The sequence below is a fragment of the Lemur catta genome, chromosome 8 (genome assembly GCF_020740605.2).
Source record: "Lemur catta isolate mLemCat1 chromosome 8, mLemCat1.pri, whole genome shotgun sequence".
NCBI classification, from domain to species: domain Eukaryota; kingdom Metazoa; phylum Chordata; class Mammalia; order Primates; family Lemuridae; genus Lemur; species Lemur catta.
Genome location: NC_059135.1, coordinates 29,427,553 through 29,451,763, shown reverse-complemented (window position 1 = coordinate 29,451,763; position 24,211 = coordinate 29,427,553). Strand labels below are relative to the sequence as shown.

The 24,211-nt window shown below is 35.6% G+C and overlaps 1 protein-coding gene across 1 annotated transcript in view; it reads left to right on the top strand.

Moving 5' to 3' along the window:
- The first annotated feature begins 246 nt into the window (after positions 1–246).
- Positions 247–24,211, top strand: part of NBEAL1 (neurobeachin like 1) — a 158,739-nt gene continuing 134,774 nt past the window's right edge. The window contains 3 exon segments of the mRNA XM_045559692.1: positions 247–399; positions 1,305–1,580; positions 21,864–21,955. Coding sequence (XP_045415648.1) covers positions 1,530–1,580; positions 21,864–21,955 — 143 coding nt within the window. The 5' untranslated portion in view covers positions 247–399; positions 1,305–1,529.

Below are 24,211 nucleotides of genomic sequence, written 5' to 3'. Positions count from 1 at the left end.
CGCCACCAGCCGAAATCTCGGTGGCCGGACCCCAGCAAGGGCGGGGCGTAGACGTCAGCGCGCCTGCCCTCCTCCTAGTCCAGCTGGGGGAAGGCCGACTCAGTGCCTGGCCTGGGGCCAGTCGCGGGTAGGGTTGCAGGAGCCGTGTCGACTGCGGCTGCGCAGGTATGTTGGGGCGGGGCTTCAGGTCACCCCGCCCCTCTCCAACCTACGCGACCATTGAGCCGCGGCCGCCCGAGGGCCGGGTAAATCCTTAGCGGGCGGAATGATTAGCCGAGGGGGCAGCCCCGCCCCTGGCTCCTCCCGGCCCTCGCGCCCCGCCTTCCTGTCCCGCCCGCCCGCCTGGCTGCGGGGTGACACGGGGCTTCGCCGTGGGAAGGGGGCGAGGGAGCAAGTGAGGTGAGCGTGGTGAGGTGAAGGGGGTCGTTGGGGAGAGGCACCCAGGTGGCGAGAAATGGGAGCGCCCAGGTGCTTGGTGGCGGAGGGGCTGTAGAGTGAGGGGGCGACTGTGAGGGGGTGAGGCTGTCGCGGGCGTGTCCCGGTACGGCCGGGCTGGCATGGAGCGCGGGGTCGGGAGACGCCAAGCTCGCGTTGCCCCAGTTCTAAAGCTTCTCTTGGCAGCCTGGCACATCTTAAGTTTGCCTCTGTTTCGGTCGTCTGGGATGCGAGGAGGAAATTTAAAGACCCCCGAAAATAGTTGGAGGCTTTCCCGGGCATTTTTCTTTGCCTGCGTGTGCGTGTTGGTTTCTTCCTGGATGGAGAGGTGGAAAGGCCAGGTGGGCAGGTTAACTTTCACTCTCTGAGGTTTGTTAAAACAAACAAGCCAGGAATTCCTCACCCCTCCCCCAATGCCCTGCCCTGCAACACAGCAAACATTCCCAACAACTTTTAAGAAGCAGACTAGTTTGAATCCTAACTGAGAAATCTGAAAAAATTAAAAAATAAAAGCAGACTAGAAAATTCTAAAAGATTTCATGTGTTTGAAATATGACTTTGAAATATGTGCCTTTATGTGTGTAGAAAATATGAAGTGTGAAGGGAGTCTTTTTATTATCACTGGATGCATTTTTGGTTATGAGTATGCATTCATTTTTATGCGCCTAGAGGGTTCTATGATGTGACATTTTGTTAGCTGTGATGATTTCCTGAAGCACAAGTTTCTCTGAAATGTAATCAATCAGTGTAAAAGTTTAGCCGGTTGTTAGTGAGAAAGTGAAGGAGATAAATCTTTAGTTTCTGATAAGTCTAGATTCTTAGATATGGCCTCTTTTTCTAACAAACCTTTGGGTCTTTTTCCTTTGTAGATTTATTTAATTGCCCAACTACCATTACTGAAGATATGTTGAAGTACTGCTGAAACTGCCTTTTATTGGCCAGAAGACAGTCCATTTGTTTCACTTTTTTTTGTTTGCCCTACTGCTTTGAGCTTTACTGTAACGGCTGAAAAACTTGGAAAATAAAATGAACATGCTATGGTCTTGAACATAATTTTTTTGAGGAAAAATTAAAGTGCCAGAGTGAAAGCCAGAATGGCATCCAGAGAGAGGCTCTTTGAACTTTGGATGCTTTATTGTACCAAGGTAATCACTTTCCTTTTTATTTCTGTGCTTTAAAATAATATAAGATTTTGTGACTGGCCATATTATCACTTTATTTAATGGATAATAGTGTATTCATTCATACTGATTACTCCAAACTTAAAAAAACTTAAGGGATTTTCTGTTTTCCTTTTTTTCAGGTTTGAACACATACTTATATTATATTGACATACTGTTAAAAACTAGGGTGAGGTTTTTATTTGATACTTATGATCCTCCCCAAATCCCAAAATTATATAAGTAAAATTATGCTCTTAAGAGAAAAATATTTTTTTGTTTGTGCTTTTCTTTTTCTCCTACAAGTGAAAGTGGGATAGAAGAGATTTTTTTGTGAGGAGAGCATTAAACATTTTTCTCAAAATTAACCTTTTAAATTGTATAAAAAGGTTATTGATGGAGGTTCTTACTGTATGATTGCCACCATTTTAGAACTTCATGAGCATTATCTAATTTGATCCTTACTACAATCCTGTAAGGTGAGCATGATTATCCCCTTTTACTGATGAGAAAACTGATGCAGGAGTTAAATGAGTAGCTGGTAGCAGAGGAACTCAGTACTTACAGACTCAAGTCTATGCTTTTATTCATTTTGACTTCTTGATATGTTTGTTTTTGCCATGCAAAAATTTTTTTCCTCCTTGTCTCTATATGAACTTTTATATAATAGCTTTGATTTTAGGTTATTGAGAAGAGGACTACTTAAAAACATGTTTTTCAAGTAAGTAGCTACATAACTACTTTGAAGATACTGACAAGGGTCAGAGAAAAACCCGTAATCTACTATTTAAGTTAATTTAAATCTGTGTGGTAAAGTTCTCAAGTCACAGCTTCTGTATGGGCATTATCCCTTCGGGCTTCTTTTTTAATACTTTTAGCTCTTTGAAAAGCAAATTATTCTTTAACACTAGTCTCATTTATCTGTAATATTAAACTTTAGAGATTACACTGGAATTTTCTTTGACTTCCTGGTCTGATATTATAATTACTAACAGTGTATACTTTGAAATGTTTAATATGGGTTTTTAAAATAGCTTTTAGTCTTGTGTAATTTAATGCCAGAAATGTCTTCTTAAAAATAGATAACTCTTCCAATAAAAAAGGAATTGAATTCACCACTTTTGAAAATAGTCACTAACACATGGTAGCCAAAAATTGAAATAATTTTTAGTACAAATGCCTGTAGTTTGAAAATGATTTATTAAAAAAGTACATCAAGCTTACTAGGTTTTACTGTTTTCAGAATGACAAAGGTAAATGAGGCTGCATTGTCTTATTAATTAGTTACGTTGTTTTAAGGTAGATCTAATATTTTATTTAAATAACACAGTGCTTATTAAAAAGATAGTATAGTTCATTGGCATACAATGGAATTTTATTTGTAATGATGTTTAATATAAATATGAATCCCTACTCTTTGAAATGTCTATCAATAATGAAGGCCTCTCATGGTCAAGTTTTGAAGTCTATCTCTTCTTGGACAGGAAAATAATTTAAGATTTAAATAATTTGTGCACTTAAGATTTAAATTTTTATTCACTTGTTTTCAAAGATTAGTTATTTAAAATCATGATCTTGTGTTTCACCAGTTCACAAGTAAGCTACTTGTAAGCTAGACAGCAACTTTCTTTTCTGCAGACACCTTGAATCAGGTATCTACCAAATACACCTCAGAGATTTAAATCTTCTTAGGATGATTACCAAATACTATTCCCAGTTGTTCTCTATGCTGTCTAGGCTTATATTTCTCCCACTCTAACATTTAGCCCTTCAACCCACTTGACTTTTTTTTCCACCTGACAAACTTTTAAGACCCTTTAAAAAAAAAAAACACTTGTAATGATCTTTCAGACAACTTCAGGACTGCTCAGATCTTATAAGAATGTTTTCTACAAGTTAGTTCCAAGAGCGTCTTAGACGTTCCTTTTTGTGGGTTTACAATTGTAGCATCTAGTTTTGGCTCTGCCATTCTGTTTTGTAATCTTGAGCAAGACTCACCTCTTTCAGTCTTAGTTTTTCTCATTTGTTGAGTAAGAGTGTATGTGTGTGAGAGAGAGAACACTTGTCTAACTCACCATTAAGATTTTTGTTTTGGCCGGGATAGTGGCTCACGCCTGTAATCCTACCACTCTGGGAGGCTGAGGCGGGCGGATTGTTTGAGCTCAGGAGTTCGAGACCAGCCTGAGCAAGAGTGAGACCCCGTCTCTACTAAAAATAGAAAGAAATTATATGGACAGCTAAAAATATATATAGAAAAAATTAGCCGGGCATGGTGGCGCATGCCTGTAGTCCCAGCTACTCGGGAGGCTGAGGCAGGAGGATTGCTTGAGTCCGGGAGTTTGAGGTTTCTGTGAGCTAGGATGATGCCATGGCACGCACTCTAGCCCGGGCAACAGAGTGAGACTCTGTCTCAAAAAAAAAAAAAAAAAGATTTTTGTTTTGACTTCTGAAGGACAAAGTATAGTTTTTTTGTCCTTATTCTGTGGATTGTTACATGGAACTTTTTAGTTCTTTTTAGGCCTTTATTATGGAAATTTTCAATCATGTGCAAAGTATAGAAGATATTATAGTAAACCCTTTCGTATCTGTCATCCAACTTCAACAATTATCAGTTCATGTTCAGTCACTGTTCATCTGTAACCCTCAATTTCCCCTGTCTTTACTCTTGAATTATTTTAAAGCAAATCCCAGACAATTTATCTTGTCTATAAACATTTAAAAATATATCTAAAAAATAATTCCTCTTAAAAACAATCACAACACAATAATTCTTTAAATTATCAAACATGTGGTCAATGTTCAAACCTTGCTAGTGTCATAATCTTATTTTCCCACTGTTGGGTTCAATATTGTTTCCCAGTTTGTTTGGCTCAATATTTAAACAAAATATACACATTGTATTTTCTTGAAAATGTCTGTTAAACCTTTTAATAATCTATAGGTTCCCCCTCACCACACTTTTTCATTCCTTGCTATATATTTGTTGAAGAAACCAGGTTTTGACCTTATAGTTTGGATTTTGCTCCTTGAATTCCCTTGATTTCATTTAATTGTTCCTTTCTTTTGGGGTCTATAAACTGGCAGATCTAGAGGCTTGATTGATTCAGGTTCTATTTTGGGTGGGGAAGGCTAGAATAATTCATAAGTATAGTGGTCATCAGTGATTTTTGCCTATATGTGTTGTTAAGATATTACAACACTGTATAACCCTATAATTTCTTCAATTATGAGTAGAGCACATAGCAAAGTGTCCTTTCATTGATGTTTGATGACAGTTCCTTAAAAGGGAAGGCAGGTAGCATATATGTTTGGTTCTCTTTGTCAGTTTTCACAAGAATAGCTTAATTTACTAACATCCTCCCAAGGTGATCTATTGTTTTTCTTGAGTATCAAGTTCATCTTTATTAAAGTTTAAATGGTATCTACTGTTTTGCTGCCCTACTTGGTTTGCTGTCTACACAAAACATACATACCTGATTAAAGAAGACAACTTTGAAGATTTATGAAGGACTGCTTCAGAGCAGTACGATTAAGACATCCTCCATATTTGCCACAGTGTTAACTTCAGTACAGGTATTCCATTGAGTATTAGCAATAGGTCAATATAAAGATACCATCGCAGTGTTTCTGTGTAATGTAATGTTTTAAAAGTTGCCGTTGAACATTATAAGAGTTTAGTAGGTGTAGTAGGTAGTAGGACTACCTCAGAAAAAAAACCTTGGGTAATACTGGTTGGTCAAAAGAATGCTAATGGAATATGTAACTATGTATTCTATTAATACCTATTAGTCTGGGTTCAGTTGCAAGACTAAATACTCGTGATTAAGTCCTTTAAGTAGAATTAAAATACTACTTTCAGTTTTTAGCAGATGAGTCCCCATATATTAAACTCTGTATTTGGAAAGAATTTGGATATAAAACTTTGCAGTTTGTTTTTTTTTAATTTTATTTTTAATTGACATTAATTGTATATATTTATGGGTACAGTGTGATGTTTTGATACATGTATACCTTTTGGAATGATCAAATGAGGCAAATTAACGTATCACATACTTATCATTTCTTTGTGGTGTGCAGTTTGTTTTTGTTACCAAACTTTTGAGATCTAACTTTTTACTTTCTCCTAGGAATAGGCTTTAAATTCATTGTTAGAAACATGGGTCTTCCTAATAGGTTATTTGTTAACCTAACCTTATGTAGTTATTATTACATAACACAGGCAAGATGATTTCTGATCACCCAACATTCCTGCTCTCTAAAGATTATTTCACTGGTGTTTAAGACTACTAATTCAAATTATATAGTTTGAACTTCTTGCCTCCAAATGGTCATCCCCACCCATGGTCAAGGATTTGATTAACAGTGCATTTCTTACAGCTTTTATAAGTTAAACATTAATTTGAACAGTTTTAATCTTCTGTCTGGATTTTAGTTTCATAGTTTACTTCGTCTGAGTGTATTTTTCTTATGTATAGAAGGCAAAATGACTTATTTTTTACTGTCTAAAGATATTAGTTTATATTATCTGTAGTGGGCACCATGTTATTCCCTATATCTTTTGATGTTATTTCATACTTAATGTACCAAAGGTAAGAGAGACAGTGCTGAGAACAATTTTTGTTTCTATCATATTGGACAATTTCTTGAAATTGATGTATTTGCATAGGAAAAGACATATGTATCATAAACTCCCTATCTCAACTACTCCCTTGGACAGGCATAAGCTTGTACTTCTGTTAGACATTTGGGCTTTTAGGAGTGCTGCAGTTGGTCACCAGAGTATGTAGATGAGAGAAACTGAGCCTATCAAATTCTTAGATAAGATTAAGCTATTTTTGTTCTATCTGATATAAAATATCAAATACATTAACTGAGTAAAAGGATACAAAGTGACTCAAAAGCATGGCATTTTGAAATGTGGTAATAATGTAGGTTGAAATTCATGGTTCATTTTCGTCATTAGCTTTTTTTTTTTGAGATTTAATTTACACTGAACAATTTTGGAGCCAGTATTTTGTCTCCATACTGCTTCTGATCTTAAGGACTTAGTAGGTTATCTAGTTCCTTTATATCTCAGTTTTCTCATCTGTCAAATGAAAAAAATAATTATTTCAAATATCTTTCAGAGTTGTTGAGAAAAAAATGAATTTATTGTATTTAAATTCTATCTTGAGAATTAGGAGATATATAAGTGTAATATTTATAAGTATTTTGTAAATATATTTGTGGGAGTATGTGTATCAAGATCTCTTCCATTTTGCCTTTATACTGTATAATAATAAAGGGCAATATTCTTTTATTTGTTTATCAGTAATGAAGCTGTGTTCATGAATGTCTTAAATAATTTTTAATCTGCACTTATTTATTTTTGCTTTGAAGCATAGTGCTCAATTATGTTGAATAATGATTTGAGGGTTTTTTCCCCTATGCTAAACCAAGTTTGTTTTGGACCTTGGTGATGCTCCATTTCCTGCTGTTGCCCTTTGTCCTGCTAAATCTGGAATATGACTGAAATAGATAGTTTTGCAGTGAGCTCACAGTAAACTTCCTTTTCAGAATAAAAGTTTTGCTTCATAAAGAAAATAGAATTTAGAGGTTTTTTTATTTAGTTAAAAAGGCAAGTACCCTTTTTATACATAGATTTGGATAAAATGGAATGCACAACTACTCATCTAATCATAAAATTATCAATTTATTTGTATAACTTTGGTTATAATCCTAAATGAAGCTTTTAGTAAGATGGACCAATACACATCAACCCTTATAATTTAACCTGTATTTAATAAGTCTTTGGTATGCACAAAGTGTGGAAATGGCTGTTGATTTTCTTTGACTTAATAATGACTTTGTACATAAGAAAGGTAATGTTCTTGACACTAAAGAAAACAAAATTATTAACAGCCTATTAGTCATTACTAGTTATATGTTTGTTTTAGGAAGTTAGATGTGAAAGCAAGAAATGCATATTTTATACCACTAAACCTGACGTTAGCCCTTAGGAAACTTTGTGGTTTGGCTTGAGGACCTTATGCACTACTCTAAAAAGTTGTTGAGATGCATGAAAATGTTTTATTCTTTCCTTTTTATTATTTTTCCAGTATCAAAATTTAAATTTCCATGGTAGAATGTAGAATTGATGGCACTTAATGTGTAGGTATGGAGCATAATGTGTAGATATGTAAGAGTCTAAAATAATTTCCAGGTTGGTTTGTTTTGGAAACTGATACTTGGTCATCCCATTCACAAAGTTAGCTAGTACAAGATCACTAGGTTTTCAGGTAATCAAGCTGAGTTTTCAGTCCCTGTGGGACATTTAAGTAGAAATACTCCACGTGTATTATTCAGAAAGGAGGTCTATGCTGGAAATAAAGGTTTGAGAGTGGTCATATTGGAAATCATTGGAAAGTTATATGAGCATGAGAAGAAGAGAGTAACAGGAAGTCCTGGAGGACATGATCATTTAAGAAGATAGCAGAAGAGCTTGCTAAGGAGTTTGAATGGGAGAAGAACCAAGAGTGAGTGGTTGCATCAGAAAGTAGAGGGGCATTATAAAGGTCAAAGGAGTGGTCTGCCTTTTCTATAACTTCCTTTTCCTTTTTGCAAAATTGCATGGCAAATTTGTGTAAGTGAGTGAAGAATTGGGACCAAGATCTAATTTACCACAGTCAACACAGTTAAGAAAAGCATTATGGAACATGTATTGTATTCAATGGTTCAGAGATTATTGGTGGCTTCAGCAAAACCAGTTCTAAAAAAGAGTGAAAAAATATTAAAAATACAACTCCTCATATTATTATTTTAAATTATTAAATTCAACAGACTTAAAATTACTACCACGTTGCTATTAAAGTATTTAACATTTCCTCTTGATTTTTGTATTAACCTGGTTAAGGACTTTTATTGGTCTGTGTTTATGTGGTACTGCTCTAGAGCATCTGAAAATTCTCAGATTCCCAAGAATCCATCTGTAACTTTGGAGATAGGCAATTTGAAAAATACTGCTCTATAAATTGAACAGTCTCTGATGACCACTTGATATCAATGCATTGTGACCACTGAAATTAAATAATAATATTAGTTACAAGATAGTCATTCCTAATATGCTTAAAGTAATTAAAAAATTGATAGAAATAAGAATACAAACTTTAAAAATTCTTATATAGAGCTTAGAGACCTCTGAAAATATTTCTGATAACCCCCAGGGTTCTTGGCCCCAGTTTCAAGAACACAAGCCTTAATCAATTATTATATGTGATGTACTGCTGTTTCTCTGCCTCTTCTACAGCTTCCCTTTTTGCAAAATTATGTGGCAAATTTTTATAAATGAATGAAGAATTGGGACCAAGAATCCAATTTACCACAGTCTATTTTCTTGTCATAATTATTCATATCCCTCCCATATAAAACATACACTTCATGTCCATCTCAAGAACTTCAAAACTTCCAATCGTATCACTTTTGAAGCACATGATCTTGTGATGTGTATCAGATCTAATTGTGGACTTTTTTGATATTAAGACCTGTGAACTCAGAAGACACTATTCATATCTGTCGTCTACAGATGCACCACATAGTGGTGAAACTGAGATGGGAGTGCCACAATAAAGATTCTTCAAAAGGGAAAGAATGAGAGGTACATAGAAAGCAATTCACAGCAATTCTGAAAACTCTGGGAAATGTTGCCTGGTCCCTCCCTCTACGCTCAGAGAAAGAATGTTCCATGATTTGACTCAGTTCTATTTCTTGGGAACAGCTGCCCAGGCCACTCTTCTCTCTTGATTTTGGCTTTATACTCTTGTAGGTTGTGTTTCTATCATTTTCCTTTTGCCAAATCTTAAGAGGGCATCAGAGACTATGTACTTTCTTATGACTAAGCATCTCCTTTAGCCTGCTTTCTGCATTAGAAAGTCTCCTATAGAAAGTGGGGACTTCTCTTTCCTTCTAATTTTTCTGCCTCTGGTTCTCTTTTGTCTAGTCATATTGTCTAATAACTCCAACATTATACTTTATAGTGTAAAGTATATATAGTAAAGTGTAAAGTATATAGTGTAAATAAGGGACATACTTGTCTTGCTCCTCATTTTAGCAGGAAAAAGACTGGGTTTTTCCATTACATTAGCTTCAGACTTTGTGGCTGAGGCGTGTATATGTATGTGTATATTTTTGTGTATAACCATTTTAAATCATACATCAATTTAATTTATAATGATGGACAATTTAGTTCCTTATTCACTTTTTTCTAGGTCTACTGATAATGCATGTCTGCCACTATTAGAATGTATTATACAACTACTAAAAATAGTTTTATATGTGTATATGTTAAGATATGGATAATTAGACTATTCTTAAGTTCCAGAGAAATGATATTAAGACTTCATGTAGTTGAAAAGAATCACTGTCATTACTTGCATTAATTATTGGTATTTAGTAGTTGTCATTTTAAGTATTCTCCTTTATTATAATCCTCATGGATTTTAAGTAGGTACATTTGGAGCTAGGTGTGGCACTTAATTTTCAATAGTCCTTCACTGTTAAAGATATAAAATAAAATGCGTATAGAGCAAGGGTTAATGACTTCTAGTGTCTGAATATGTGTTCAGCCTGGCTAACTTTTTCTGCTTATACTCAAAGTCCTTGATGTTGATAAAAACTCTTGATTTCTGTTGTTGAAAATATGGCATTTTTTTTCTGGTCACTCAAAATCTGTTAAGATACAGGGAACTATGTAGACTGACTACGTAATCTGCCATAGCCATAAACAAATCCTTTGAAGGTGGGAGAATTCAGGCAAGGGTTAGTAACACTTGCTGCCTTATCCCTTTGTTATTAAAAAAAGTTAACTCTATAATGTGACACTTCCTCAGGCAAGGGAAGAGGGAGATCTTCTCTTAAATATATTTTATGTAGACCCTGCCATCTTAAAATATGAAAAAATAACTTATTCTTACCTATAGCTAAAGAATATGAACATTTTCCTTTTATTTGTGTCTTGCAACTTAGATTCAGACTGGTAGAGGTATATACTCAAGTTGAACCAAAGCATTAAGTAATCTATGCATTTCACACAAATCTCAATCTAGCATTTCAAAACAAACTGTTTACCTCTAAAAAAAAATGTAATTTTGTTTGATGCATTTAACTAGTATATAATTTTTCCTTACATTAAACATTTGAATAGTGGGAAAGGTATTCACTATTTTAATTTGTGATGCTATTGTGAGGTGAATTTATACTTCTTTTTAATGAATTTTGACATGATCTTTGTCAGTTCAAAATATACAATTTAAACCTTTCTGTTGAATCTTCTTCATTTTAGGGAAAAAAAACTAGATTCTAAGAAACAGTAGTAATGATGTTTTACTTTTATGCTGACCTTTAATTTTTTTATTATTTAAGATATATAAGTTAATTGTAAAAAATTTAAAAATTACAGATATGTAGAAAGTCACTCAAAATCTCATATTCAGAGACTTTTAGTTAAAGTACTTTATGGATGTGGTTAAATACTTTATGGCTGTATAAATTAATTACATTTACTACTACAAATCATTAAGATATTTAATTTGAAAAACTTCAACTTCACATGAAAATTGAACATTATTTTAAACTTTTAAACTCCATTTAACAAGTGTCGATGTCATATTAATGATTTATATATATATTAATATATGTGTTAATATATTTAATTAATACATAGTGGTAATGTTTTTCTTTTCTAAAGAATTACCTTGGGCCGGGTGTGGTGGCTCATGCCTGTAATCCTAGCACTCTGGGAGGCCGAGGCAGGTGGATCACTCAAGGTCAGGAGTTTGAGACCAGCCTGAGCAAGAGCGAGACCCCGTCTCTACTAAAAAATAGAAACAAATTATCTGGCCAACTAAAAATATATATAGAAAAAATTAGCCGGGCGTGATGGTGCATGCCTATAGTCCCAGCTACTCGGGATGCTGAGGCAGAAGGATCGCTTAAGCCCAGGAGTTTGATTGAGGTTGCTGTGAGCGAGGCTGACGCCACGGCACTCACTCTAGTCCTGGCAATAGAGCAAGACTCTGTCTCAAAAAATAAATAAATAAATAAAATAATAAAAAGAATTACCTTTAGTGTGATTTGACTAGTTTTTATTGGGTGCCTACTGTATGCACATGTTATTTACTGTCATTTCATCCCATGATTTTCTATTTTTTATTTGGTTAATTTTTTAAAATTAATGAACTTTAAATTTTAGAGCTGTTTTACGTTCACAGCAAAATTAAGCAAAAAGTGTAGAGTTCCCACATACTCCCTGTCCCCACAAATGCACAATTTCCCCCACCGTCGATATTCTGCACCATGGTGGTACCTTTGATCAATTAACAGACTTCCCCAAAACATCTGAACCAGAAATTTCTTTACCTGTCTACCATGGGTATGAAACTCCAAGATAAACACAAAATTCATGTAACAAGACATATTTTACCTAGCAGTGCAATGTTGGCCTTTTCAAGTCCTGCTGATTTTAACTGTGATTTTTCTATACTACACTGATAAGGCCTGCAACTTTATTAGTTATCTGAATGGATAGTTATTTAAAATCTGAGCTGGGCATGATGGCTTATGCCTGTAGTCGCAGTTACTCAGGGAATTGAGGTGGGAGGACTGCTTGAGCCCTAGTTCAAGTCCAGCCTGGGCAATGATTTGAGATGCTGACTCTAAATAAATAAATAAAATCTAAGAAATACGTAAAATAAATCGGAAATCTTTCTCACTAGGAATTGGTGTGTTCCAAGCCTATTTTTATTAATAGACCTCTATTAGAATATTGCTGCTTTTGTTTGTGTTTAAATGGCTTCCAAACCTTTCCTGGTTGTGACAGGTTTTCCTGTCATCAAAACTTTTGCTTTCCTCTATTTAATTATTACTTTATCTGAGGTCATGCTTTTCCAGCTAGAGTCAGTTTCCTACTTCGGTTGTATTTCCAGATAATAAGAAAATTAAGGCAAGATGGAGAGATAAAGTCATCAGAGATGGCTTAGTGAAAGAGGTAGTGGTGATGAAGGTTTTAAATAATGTACGTAGCTTAATAGTTACAGAAGATGTTCCAGGTAAGCAAGCATAAGACATTACCAAAAAGTATAAAGGAAAATGGTTTTAGTATAGATTATCGTTTCTGGTAATAAAATAGACTAGGCTGTTGGAATTAACCCTTCTGAAAATTACTGGAAATTCTGGATAAAATTTAAAAAACATCTTGAAAGCATTGAAAAGCTGGCAAGATAGTAAGGCATTATGAAGCCAAATCTTAGTAAAACCAGAAACTTAGAGGTAAGTGAAAGCTACTTTTGCCTGGTGAACTTGAGCTTTTGTCTTTTGTGATCTTGTGGGCAGATGGAAGTTAAAGCCAACTGACTAACCAGAATGAGATTTTTCCCTTCTAATTCCACAAAGCTTACACCTTTGGCATAAGGATGAACTAGAAGCAAACCCACTTCACTCTCCCCTCTGCACTAAGGGATATCAGGGAAAAGTGCCATGAATGAGAACCAACAGAAATAGGCAACAAAATAGATCTGGAAAGACTGCATATTAGAAGGCAGAGATTATATGCTTACCAAGTAAAAGTTGAACAGATTCCGTATTTCATAGAATCTGAGACAACTTTGATTATAAGATATATCATTACTTTATGTAACATTTAGAAAAATGCGTCACTTAGATTGTAGCTTAATAATTTAATTCATGATATATGAATTGACCATACCAGGTCCTCATTGTTCTCAAATTTCTTTCGTCTTTTCCTAGAGATTTGGCAGTTTCTCATCTTCATTTGCATGACTTGGCATATGATAGATAATCCTTTTGCATGTATTTCAGTTTCATCTATTTGGGAGTATCTCTCATTTTCAAGTTTATAGATCACTAGCTGCTGTTTGCAAGAAAACAAAATTGTGATTATTCCTACAGTAATGCATATTTGCTTCATTAATGTCAAATAATATCCTGCTGCTCTGTTTTCATGCCTTTCTCTGTACACAATAATTTCATTTTATTGCCTAATCATAGTATACTTTTTTTGAAGACATTTTAATGGCGGTTAAATTCATCTTGTTTAGTACCCATTATACATGTAGATCTAGTGAAGGGACATAAATATGAACACCTATTGTCAGGTTTGGACATACACAGGCAGTAACAAATCTGTCAGCTACATCTCTAAGGGCAATTGTAAGATGCATTATAATTTCAAAGATGTCAAAATGTTGAGTGTATCTTAGAATCATAGAAATACGAAAAAAGTGACCTGGCAGTTTTAAAAAAAAATGAAATGTCTAGAAATGGGCAAAAAATTAGAATTTTTTTGAATTGAATGATAAAAGTACATTTTAGAACTTGGCAGCTACAGAATTACTTAGGAAAATAAATAAATTTACTTACTTACTTTTAGAGACAAAGTGTTGCTCTGGTGCCCAGGCTGGAGTGCAATGGCATGATCATAGCTCACTACAGCCGCAAAGTCTTGGGCTCAGGTGATCTTCCTGCCTCAGCCTTCCAAGTAGCTGGGGCTAGAGGTGCATGCCACCATGCCCAGCTAGTTTTTTAAAGTGTTTTTTAGTGATGGGGGTCTTACAATGTTGCCCAGCCTGGTCTGAAACTCCTGGCCTCAAGTGATCCTCCTGCCTCAGCCTCCCAAGTAGTAGCTGAGATTACAGGCATGAGCCACTGTACCTGGCTAGGAAAATTTAAATATGTATGTTAGAAATGAAAAAAGGCTAAAAATTAATGAATTAGATCCTCCAAGATCCCCACCTCCTGGTGTTCACACTCTTGTGTAGTCTCCACATTGTACCAGGGTTGGTCCGTATGATCAATAGATTTTGGGAAAAGTAATAGTATGTCATTTCTGACATTTGGTTATAAAAGACACTGTTGTTTCCACCTCAGTTGTTATTCTCATATTGGGGAAATCCAGCAGTTCTGAATTGGGTAAGTAGCCCTTTGAAGAGGCCCATCTTGTGAAGTAGTGAAGCCTCTTGCCAACTACTACGTGAGTGAACTTTAAGTGGTTCCTCCAGCCCAGTCAAGCTTTGATATGGCTACAGCCTCAGGTGACATATTCATTTCAAGTTCCTGAAAAATACTGAGCCAGAACCACCCACCTCACCTACTCTTGAATTCCTGATCCTCTGAAACAGTGAGATAATGAATATTTGTCATTTTAAGCTACTAAATTTTAGGGTAATTTGTTATGCAGGAATAGATAAGTAATGCATCATCCATTTAAGAACATAACAACAAACCACAAAAAAGTGAAGGAAACTGTAGTTTTTTTATGTGAAAATTCTCAAATTTATTATATTTTCAATTGCGGAAATATACATATATCACAAGGTTGGCATGTATAAAGGAATAGATTTAAAGTTAATAAATATCACTATTATATAAAATCTTGGGCTGAATGGCATAAACAATCTGTATCTGGATACACTTTTAATTGAGAATCTGGAAGTGGCATTGAGAGTAAATAGCTCTTCTTTCTGCAGATCTTTTTAGTAGTCATCGTGATGTAAGAAAGTTATAAGATTTTTGCAGAAATTTCTTATAATGAAATGCTGGATCTAGGAAATGATGATCAGTAGCTTCTAGTATCACACACACACACACAAAAAGAGAGATAACCAGATATATACCTTCTGAAGGACATATCACCTATGTAGTAATTTTTGCCAAAAAAATGTAATCTGAATTTAATCCTCTAGATTTAATTAGTTCATAGGAAATACAGAGGACTAAGGAATGTGTTAAATGACACAAGGATATGCCTTCATCAGAATCCCTAATGTGAGAAATTCCACATCACAAATGCCCTAATATCTACAACAAATATTTGGGGAAGGAGAATGATGGTAGGGAAGAGGTGTAATGGAAACCTATAGGTTAAAAAAAACTTAAAAGGTATATCAACCAATTGCAATATATGGACTTTGAGTCCCGATCTGATCAAACTGTTGAAAAAGAAAAGCATTTCTGAGCGAATCAGGAAAATTTGGACACGGTATTAAGAAATTGCTAATTTATTCTAGATGTGATAAAACAGTCATATTTTAAAAAGATAGTTTTAAGGATATATACAGAAATATTTGTAGATGAAATGATATATCTGGGTTGCTTCAAAATAATACAGTTGAGGATAGGGCTATAGATGAAAAAAGATTGGTCATGATTTGGTAATTGCTGAAGCCAAGTGTCCATTCTCTATTTTCATGTATGTTTGAAATTTTATTTAATAAAATATTTTTAGAAAGAGTAGAAATTAATGAAATAATAAACACAATGGAAAGGGTCAACCAAATAAAAAGTTGGTTCATGGATAAGGCTAATGAACTTGAGTCAAGAAGAAAAGGTTTGTGGTTATATGTATGTGTTTGGGAAATTTCATACTATATCCACCCTTTTCAGTCCCCTTCATAAGGTACATTTCATTTAGAGACAATCTTTTCTTAAAAATCTCGTTTAACTTAATTAGTGCTTCTGAAACTGAATTGAGCACCGACATCCTTTTTTTTTACACTTGATCTTAGCCGAAAGGCCGAGGAGCTACTGACATCCTCTTTAAAAAAAAAAACAAAAAAACTTTTCAAATCGTATCTGTTTATCCTCCAAGTGAACAGTGTTGGGTTGTGTACTTGCTTAGGAAATGTTGACTTCTCCAATCTTGTAATCCTACATAACCCTCCCACTACTTCCTGTCATTTCCACACTGGAATGATAACAAATATGGTACATCTTTGAACATATCTCAATTATTTTCTCTGTCTGGAATTCCTATCTTCCTCATTCCCTTCTTCAGAATATCTATTTATGATTCTGTAAAAGTTTTTTTGAGTGATTCTGCTGCTCAGTTACATTCATCCTTGACAGAATCAATAACTCACTTCTTTGTATTTTTTCAATACTTTTCTATGTTACTTCTCATGTTTTGCATTTATTTGTTTATGCCTCTTTTTTCTCTTGAACAATGAGCACCTTGAGGAAGAAAAATTCTATTTTATTTGTCTTCATATCCATAGATTCTAGCATGGGGTTGGTACATGGTTGGCAAGTACTTATTAAATGTTTTTTATAGTTGCTAAGTTCTATCAGCAAAACTTGAGGGCTGACCTGAAAGACTAATCACCATTAATGATTCCTGGTTCTATGAGGGGAATTTATCTTCTTTTGTTAGAGTGTTAGAAAATATATAATAAATATAACTGACTTAAATGAACTTTTACAATGCAACTCATATGTAAATTAAGAGCTGCCCAACATATGATTGAAATGCACATATGTATCTAAAAGTTTATACTTTATTTATTTATTTTTTGTTTTTGAGACAGAGTCTCACTTTGTTGCCCGGGCTAGAGTGAGTGCCGTGGCGTCAGCCTAGCTCACAGCAACCTCAAACTCCTGGGCTTAAGCGATCCTACTGCCTCAGCCTCCTGAGTAGCTGGGACTACAGGCATGCGCCACCATGCCCGGCTAATTTTTTTTTTTTATATATATATTTTTAGTTGTCCAGATAATTTATTTCTATTTTTAGTAGAGATGGGGTCTCGCTCAGGCTGGTCTCAAACTCCTGACCTTGGACGATCCACCTGCCTTGGCCTCCCAGATGGCTAGGATTACAGGCGTGAGCCACTGCGCCCGGCCTAAAAGTTTATACTTTAAAAACTTGAATGAATACTATAATCCAAATATCATTGCATGGAGGAAGTAAGGTATTCCCTTTGTTATTAGCTGTAACTGTATCCCTTAAGAACTAGGTGAAATTACATGGATCCCTTAATTCCATTATCCTCTAAAGCCTCCCCAAAGGCAGAGTAGGGGGTGTGGGGTTAGGGTAGATGTTATGAGAAGATAAAAGCCTACTGTGCTTTAATGTAATTTAAATTTAAGTAATCACATGTGCCTATAGGCTACCATGTTGGAAAGCACAGCTCTAAATCTAAGTGTTTAGATTTCATCCTTTGCTAATGGTTGGTGGGGCAGGCATTGAAGGTATTTTAGCAGGAGAGAAGAGATGATTGGATTTAACACATTGCCTTGTGAGTAATATTTAACTCAGGCTAGTTTTGAGCGGGGGCCACGTGAAGCAAAACCCTGCAGCTGGTTTGTGAAAATCTTGCGGATGTTCTTATTGTTACAATTAATATTGACAATTTAATTCTAAAAATGTGAATTGCATTGCATATAATGCATGCACAGAAGGCAATAAAAAACAACAAATTAGAAAGGATCATTTTGTTTTAATAAAACACTGTGGCCCCAGGAAAAATTTTTTTTCTAGTGTGGCAGTCAGTGTGTTAAATTTAATAAATCCCATTAGTTAGCTGTGTATAGATTGGAGAAATTGAAGCTACAGACCAGTAGGGAGCTGTGTAACAGTCTAAAACAAAAGACTATCATAAACAGTGGCAGATGAGATGATTGCAGAATCAATAAACTTGATTTCATAATTATTTTGCTTATTTTCTTATATTGGTCTATGACCAACTTGATGGCAAAGTCTATACTGTAATTATTCTGGTAACCAACATGTTTTGAGTGTTTGCTAAATGCCAGGCACTGCTGAGTGCCTTGGTGTGCATTATCTCATTTAGTGCTCTCAACAACAATATGAGGTAGGAAGCATTATCTTCATTTTGTAAATGAAGAAAAGCTCAGAGCAGTGAAGTAACCTGCCCAATGTCACACAGACAGTAAATGCAAAGAGGTTTGAGAGGAAAAGAATAAAATGAAAAATCAGGTGGTAAGGGGAATTATGAAATATTTAAGTATGTATAGCATAGAACATTCCTGTCTTGTGAGGGTTTCCTAATTTTGTCACATAGTAGGTTATGAAAATAATATTGATATTTATTGAGCACATAGTATGTGGTAGGCTTTCTAAGCCCTTGACATGTATTTGGTTATTTAGTTTTTGCAACAGTCTTGTGAGATAGATTCTATCCTTATGCTCATTTTTATAGAGGAGGAAACTGGTATGCAAACATAGGTTGACTTGTTCAAGAACGTGACAATAGGAATTAGGGTTCAGGTAATTTGGCTCCAGCACTCCTGCACTACTTAATGCATTTGTGTGTGGTGTTAATTGATAAATATTGTACAAATGGGGAGATAGACCATATGATGGTATTTCAGTATACCAAACCATGAAAGTAACTAAGCTTGAGAGTTAATTAATACTATTTCTGTGTGTGTGGAAATCTTTCTTTTTATTGCCTTTGGCAGTGAAGTATAGATCTTCCAAGAGTTTTATTAGACTCTGTGGAATGTGGCTGCTTTTTGTGTTAAATTCTTTATGGTCTTGAGTTTACTGATCCTGACTAAATTCCCCTTTTCCTTTTTGTCTACTAAAGCTTGATTTTATTCATGCGCACAGTTTAAAGTCATTTTAGTGTAGTGGAAAGAGCGCATATTGGATTCATGTATCCTTGGATTTTAATCCCTACATTGTCAATTACTAGCTGTATGACTGGGCAAATTATGTATCTTTAGAACTTCCCTTTTCTAACCTATAAAATGGGCAAAATTAAACCTTCTCTGGATAGTTTTAAGGAATAAATGGGATGATGTATATTTAAAAATGCCTGCTATACTACCTAATACATGGCAGATGCTCAAAAAATTTTTTTACTTCTTAGTAAATGAAACATTTCCAAATTTAAGTACCATTTTTTTCCTTATAGTTGCTCAATTGTTTTAGAACTCTGCGCTTGCCAAATACTTGGTAGCCTGAGTAGATACCACCAGAGTTCCTAAATAAAATATGAAGAGAAATGCATTAATTCTTTATGGTGTTGTGTGACTGTTCTGTATCTTTTACCAAGAGATCATCTTCTGCTGTATTAGAGAGAACAATGATAAGGAAACCTCTAGCTATTGGTATTTCTAGAGTTCTATCCTGAACGGATAAATCAATGAATGAATAAATGAATGACATCCTGGTTGGAAATGTAAAAAGCAAGTAATGAAACTCTTGAAAAAATTTCTCACGAAAGATAGCTCTTTTTCTAAAGTATTTCCTTCTTCTAATTTCTCAGTGATGGAGTAGATAGTGGTAGTTTACAAGCTGATTTTGGAACAGTATATTAATAGAAGGAACAAATACACAAAAGGTCACAGTCCCTGCATATTCAGGGAACATTCTTTTAGATTTTGATTTGTAGTGTAATGATTTTATTTTAGGGAAATAAGTTCTTTGAATTCCCATTATCCAAGAGCAGTGTTTAAGCAATGATATTAATGACTAAGTAACTGAGACTCCTAAATCACATGTTGAAATTTGACTGAAATAACGAAGTGTTGAGGAGGCAAAGGAAAAAAATTGAGCATCAAGATACAACATATGCATACACACACACACACACACACATATATATATATATTTGTATATATTTGTTTTTTTGACACAGGGTCTCACTCTGTTGCCCAGGCTGGAGTACGGTGGTATGATCATAGCTACTATAACCTTGAATTCCTGGGTTCAAGTGATCCCTCCGTCTCAGCCTCCCAAGTAGCTAGGACAACAGCCATGCACCACCACACCCAGCTAATTTTTAATTTTTTTGTAGAGATGGGGTCTTGCTAGGTCACCCACACTGGTCTTGAACTCCTGGCCTCAAGCAATCCTCCCGCCTTAGCCTCCCAAAGTGCTGGGATTATGAGTGTGAGCCACTCTACCTGGCTAATAATACCATTTTATACTCCCACCAGTAACGTATGAGAGTTACAGTTACTCCACATCTTCACTAACACTTGATTTGGTCAGTCTTTTTACTTTTAACCATTCTAGTGGGTATATAATGGTATCCCGTTTGATTTTAATTTGTATTTCCCTTGATAACTAATGATACTGAGCACATATTTGTGGGCTATTTGGCCATTTGTGTATCCGCTTTGGTGAAGTGTCCAAGCCTTTTACCCATTTTTAAAATTGAATTGTTCTTTTGTTATCGATTTGTGAAAGATCTTTATATTCTTGATTCAAGTCCTTGAGAATATTTTCAGCCAGTATATGGCTTGTCTTCCCATTTTCTTAATTGTATCTTGTGATGAGTAGAAGTTTTTAATTTTGATTAACACTGGTTATCTTTTTTTCTTTTTGGCTTATGATTTTTGTGTCTTACCTAAGAAACATTTGTTTATCCCCAGCTAGCAAGGATATTCTTTTTTTTTTTTTTGAGACAGTCTTGCTCTGTTGCCCGGGCTAGAATGCTGTGGTGTCAGCCTAGCTCATGGCAACCTCAAACTCCTGCCTCAGCCTCCCAAGTAGCTAGGACTACAGGAATGTCCTGTCACACTTGGCTAATTTTTTTTCTATTTTCAGTTGCCCAGCTAATTGTTTTCTATTTTTAGTAGAGACAAGGTCTCACTCCTGCTCAGGCTGGTCTCTAACTCCTGACCTCAAGTGATCCTCCCCGCCTTGGCCTCCCAGAGTGCTAGGATTACAGGCATGAGCAGCGAAGATATTCTATATTTTCTTCTAGAAAGTGTCATTTTCAGTTTTTATGTTTAGATTTCCAATTTGACTTTACTTACGCATTTTACGCTTCCTATTAATTCACTGGACATATAAAATTTATTTAGCATCTTCTTAGTATCAGGCACTGATTTAGACACCTGGTATCCATTAGTAAACAAAAAGATAAAAATCTCTACACTTATGAAATCTACATTCTAGGGGAAGTGACAAACAGTAAATTCAATGAATAAGTAAATTATAGAGTATGATAAGATGTGGTAAGGATCATGAGGGGAAACAGAATACAGTAAAGTAAAGAGCAGTGAGAAGGTTTGCAATTTTAAGAAGGATGGTAAAAAGTAGGCCTCATTGAGAATATGTTATTTAAAGAATGACTTGAATAAAATGAGGAAGTTAGCTTCCCTGCCAGGGGAAGAGAAAACAGCCAGTACAAAGGCCTTAGTGTGGGAGCAAGTCTGCCATCTCTCAGAACCAGCCAGGAGGCCGTTGTAGTACAGACTAACAGTGGATAAGGTCATAGTGATATGGGAGGGCAGATTGTTTATAATCTTATAGGACATTGTTAAGACTTTAGCTCTCTGAGTGACAATGGAAAGCCATTTGAGAGTTTACCATACTTAATACATATTTTAAAACAACACATATGTATGCCTGAATATCAGTTAGAGATTTCATATTATTGTTTCTTTAAATATCTGCTTAACAGATATGAAAACATTTTTTTCCCAATAGATATGTTGAATATTGTAATGGTTTTCTTCTTTCAGAAAGATCCAGATTACCTGAAGCTTTGGCTGGACAATTTTGTTTCTAGCTATGAACAATTCTTAGATGTTGACTTTGAAAAGCTGCCTACCAGGTATGTAGAAACACTAATTTCTTAACCTTGGATGAGTTTGTTCATTTTTGGCACAAAGATTTTATTGATGACATATTATCAAGCATAGCAATTATGCTACACTCTTGATAGTCCTGCATAACTTGTTCTCATGGCAGACATCAGGAATTGATCATAGCAGTCTTTCTTGGTGATACTAGATCTGGCCCCTAGAAGCCTCTTTTCTGCTTTGTTGACAGACTGCCTACCAACTGCGTGTCCTGCAGGTCACATTCCAGTGTTAGCGCCAGATCCCACAAGTTAAGGGCAAAGTCCTCCACGAGACTGCCCTCGCTTCAGATATCAGCCAGTAGTCTCGGGGGCCACCTATACTTTTGACCAACTGGCAATGAATTCAGGGTTCTCACTCCTCCCACATCCCCATTCAGGTTCAGTAACTTACTGCACTGACTCTAGGAACTCACCGAAAACACACACTTATGATTACACCTTTATTATAAAGGATACACATAGAACAAGGTCTGGAAGGGTCCTGAGTGCAGAAGCTCCATGCCCTGTCCCCATCAAGTCAGGGCACATTGCCCTTCCTGAACGTCAGTGTGTTTACTAATCAGGAAGCTCTTCAAGCTTTGGGGTCCAGAGTTATACTGGGGTCTTATTACATTATTGATCACATGGTTGAACACATTCTCCAGCCCCTCTCCCTTCCCAGGAAGATGGGGTGGAGGTGAGGTTGAAAGTTCTAACCCTCTAATTAGTGCTTGGTCTTTCTGATGTGATCATTCCCTCTATTGAAGGGCTCACCATGAGTCACTTCATTTGCACAACTCAGATGTAGTCCAAAGGGGCTTGTTATGAATAACAAAAGGCACTCCTGTCACTCAGAAAATTCCAAGAGTTTTTGAAGCTCTGTGCCAGGAAACTGGGACAAAGACCAGATATATATTTATTATATCATAGCCATGTGAGTTGAAACTTATTTCCATTCCTGGTCTTAGAGTAAGACCTTAGAAAACATCTTAGAGGAGGTGAAGTATTTAGTTTTTTAAAAACTAGAATTTTTTTCCCCCATAATATGAGAAAAAAATTAATGGAAAAGTACAAATCTTTTCTTCCATTCCTCTATCCATCACCATTTCTGCACTTTCGCACCATTTCCCAGGCTCACTTCCCAGATAAAGTTTTTTTTCTATATTTTAAGCTATCTTAAAGACCTAGTAGTTGTTAGTTAAGAGAGGTTAGCTGGGATAAAAAACAGGAGAAATGGGGAGAGGCATTTTGCTACAAAAGGAGCTCCAGTTATATTTTGAGGGGAGAAAGGAGGAATGGATGGTGGCTGATGATGAGAAAGAGTATCTGGAGAATTAAAAATCAGCAAGGAGGAAAGTGTTTGCTGTTTGGGAATGGAGGTAGGGATTCAAAGAGGGTAGGTACAGGAGAGTTGAGTCTGGAGAATCAAATAGGGGCCAGATCATTAAGTGCTATGCATGCAATGCTAATGGACTTTGATTTTTTTCTTATGGAAGATAAGAGTGCTACTGAAAAGTCTTCTGTGTAGAATGTCATGATCAAATTTGTTTTTCAAAAGTTACTTTGGTAGCATTGTAAAGGTTGGATTGGAGAGGGTTGAGACTGAAGACAAGAAGCCTAGTTAAGAGATAATTATGATAATCCAGAGAAGTCAGTAGTGCTTTGGACTAAGATGTTGAATACAAGAAAGGATGTGGTTGTGCTAAGAAAGGACTAGTATTTCATTATTTATAAATTCACAGTTTCAGATTTCTTCCTCATTAGAACATTACTTATGATAGGTTTGTAAAGGTTAAAAATATTAAATCTTGAACTTTCCTCAAAATAAGATTATGTATTATTGATTTCTACTAGTAAAAAAATATTTTATTTGTTTGTTTATTTTTTTAGAAACACAGCCTTGCTCTGTTCCCCTGGCTGGAGTGCAGTGGAACAATCATAGCTCACTGCAGCCTCAAACTCCTGGCCTTAAGCTATCCTCCTGCCTTAGACTCCTGAATGGCAAGGACTATAGTGCATGCTGCAATGCACAGCTAGTTTAAGGTTTTTTTTTAGAGACGGGAGTCTCACAGTATTACCCAGGCTGGTGTTGAACTCCCAGCCTCAAATGATCCTCCTATCTCGGCCTCCCAAAGTTCTGGGATTACAGACGTGAGCCACCATGCCAAGCCAGAATATTCTTACAATTTGTGCTTAGAAATACTTTTATTTTAATAATTTATAGCTCTTATTTATTTATTTGGAGAT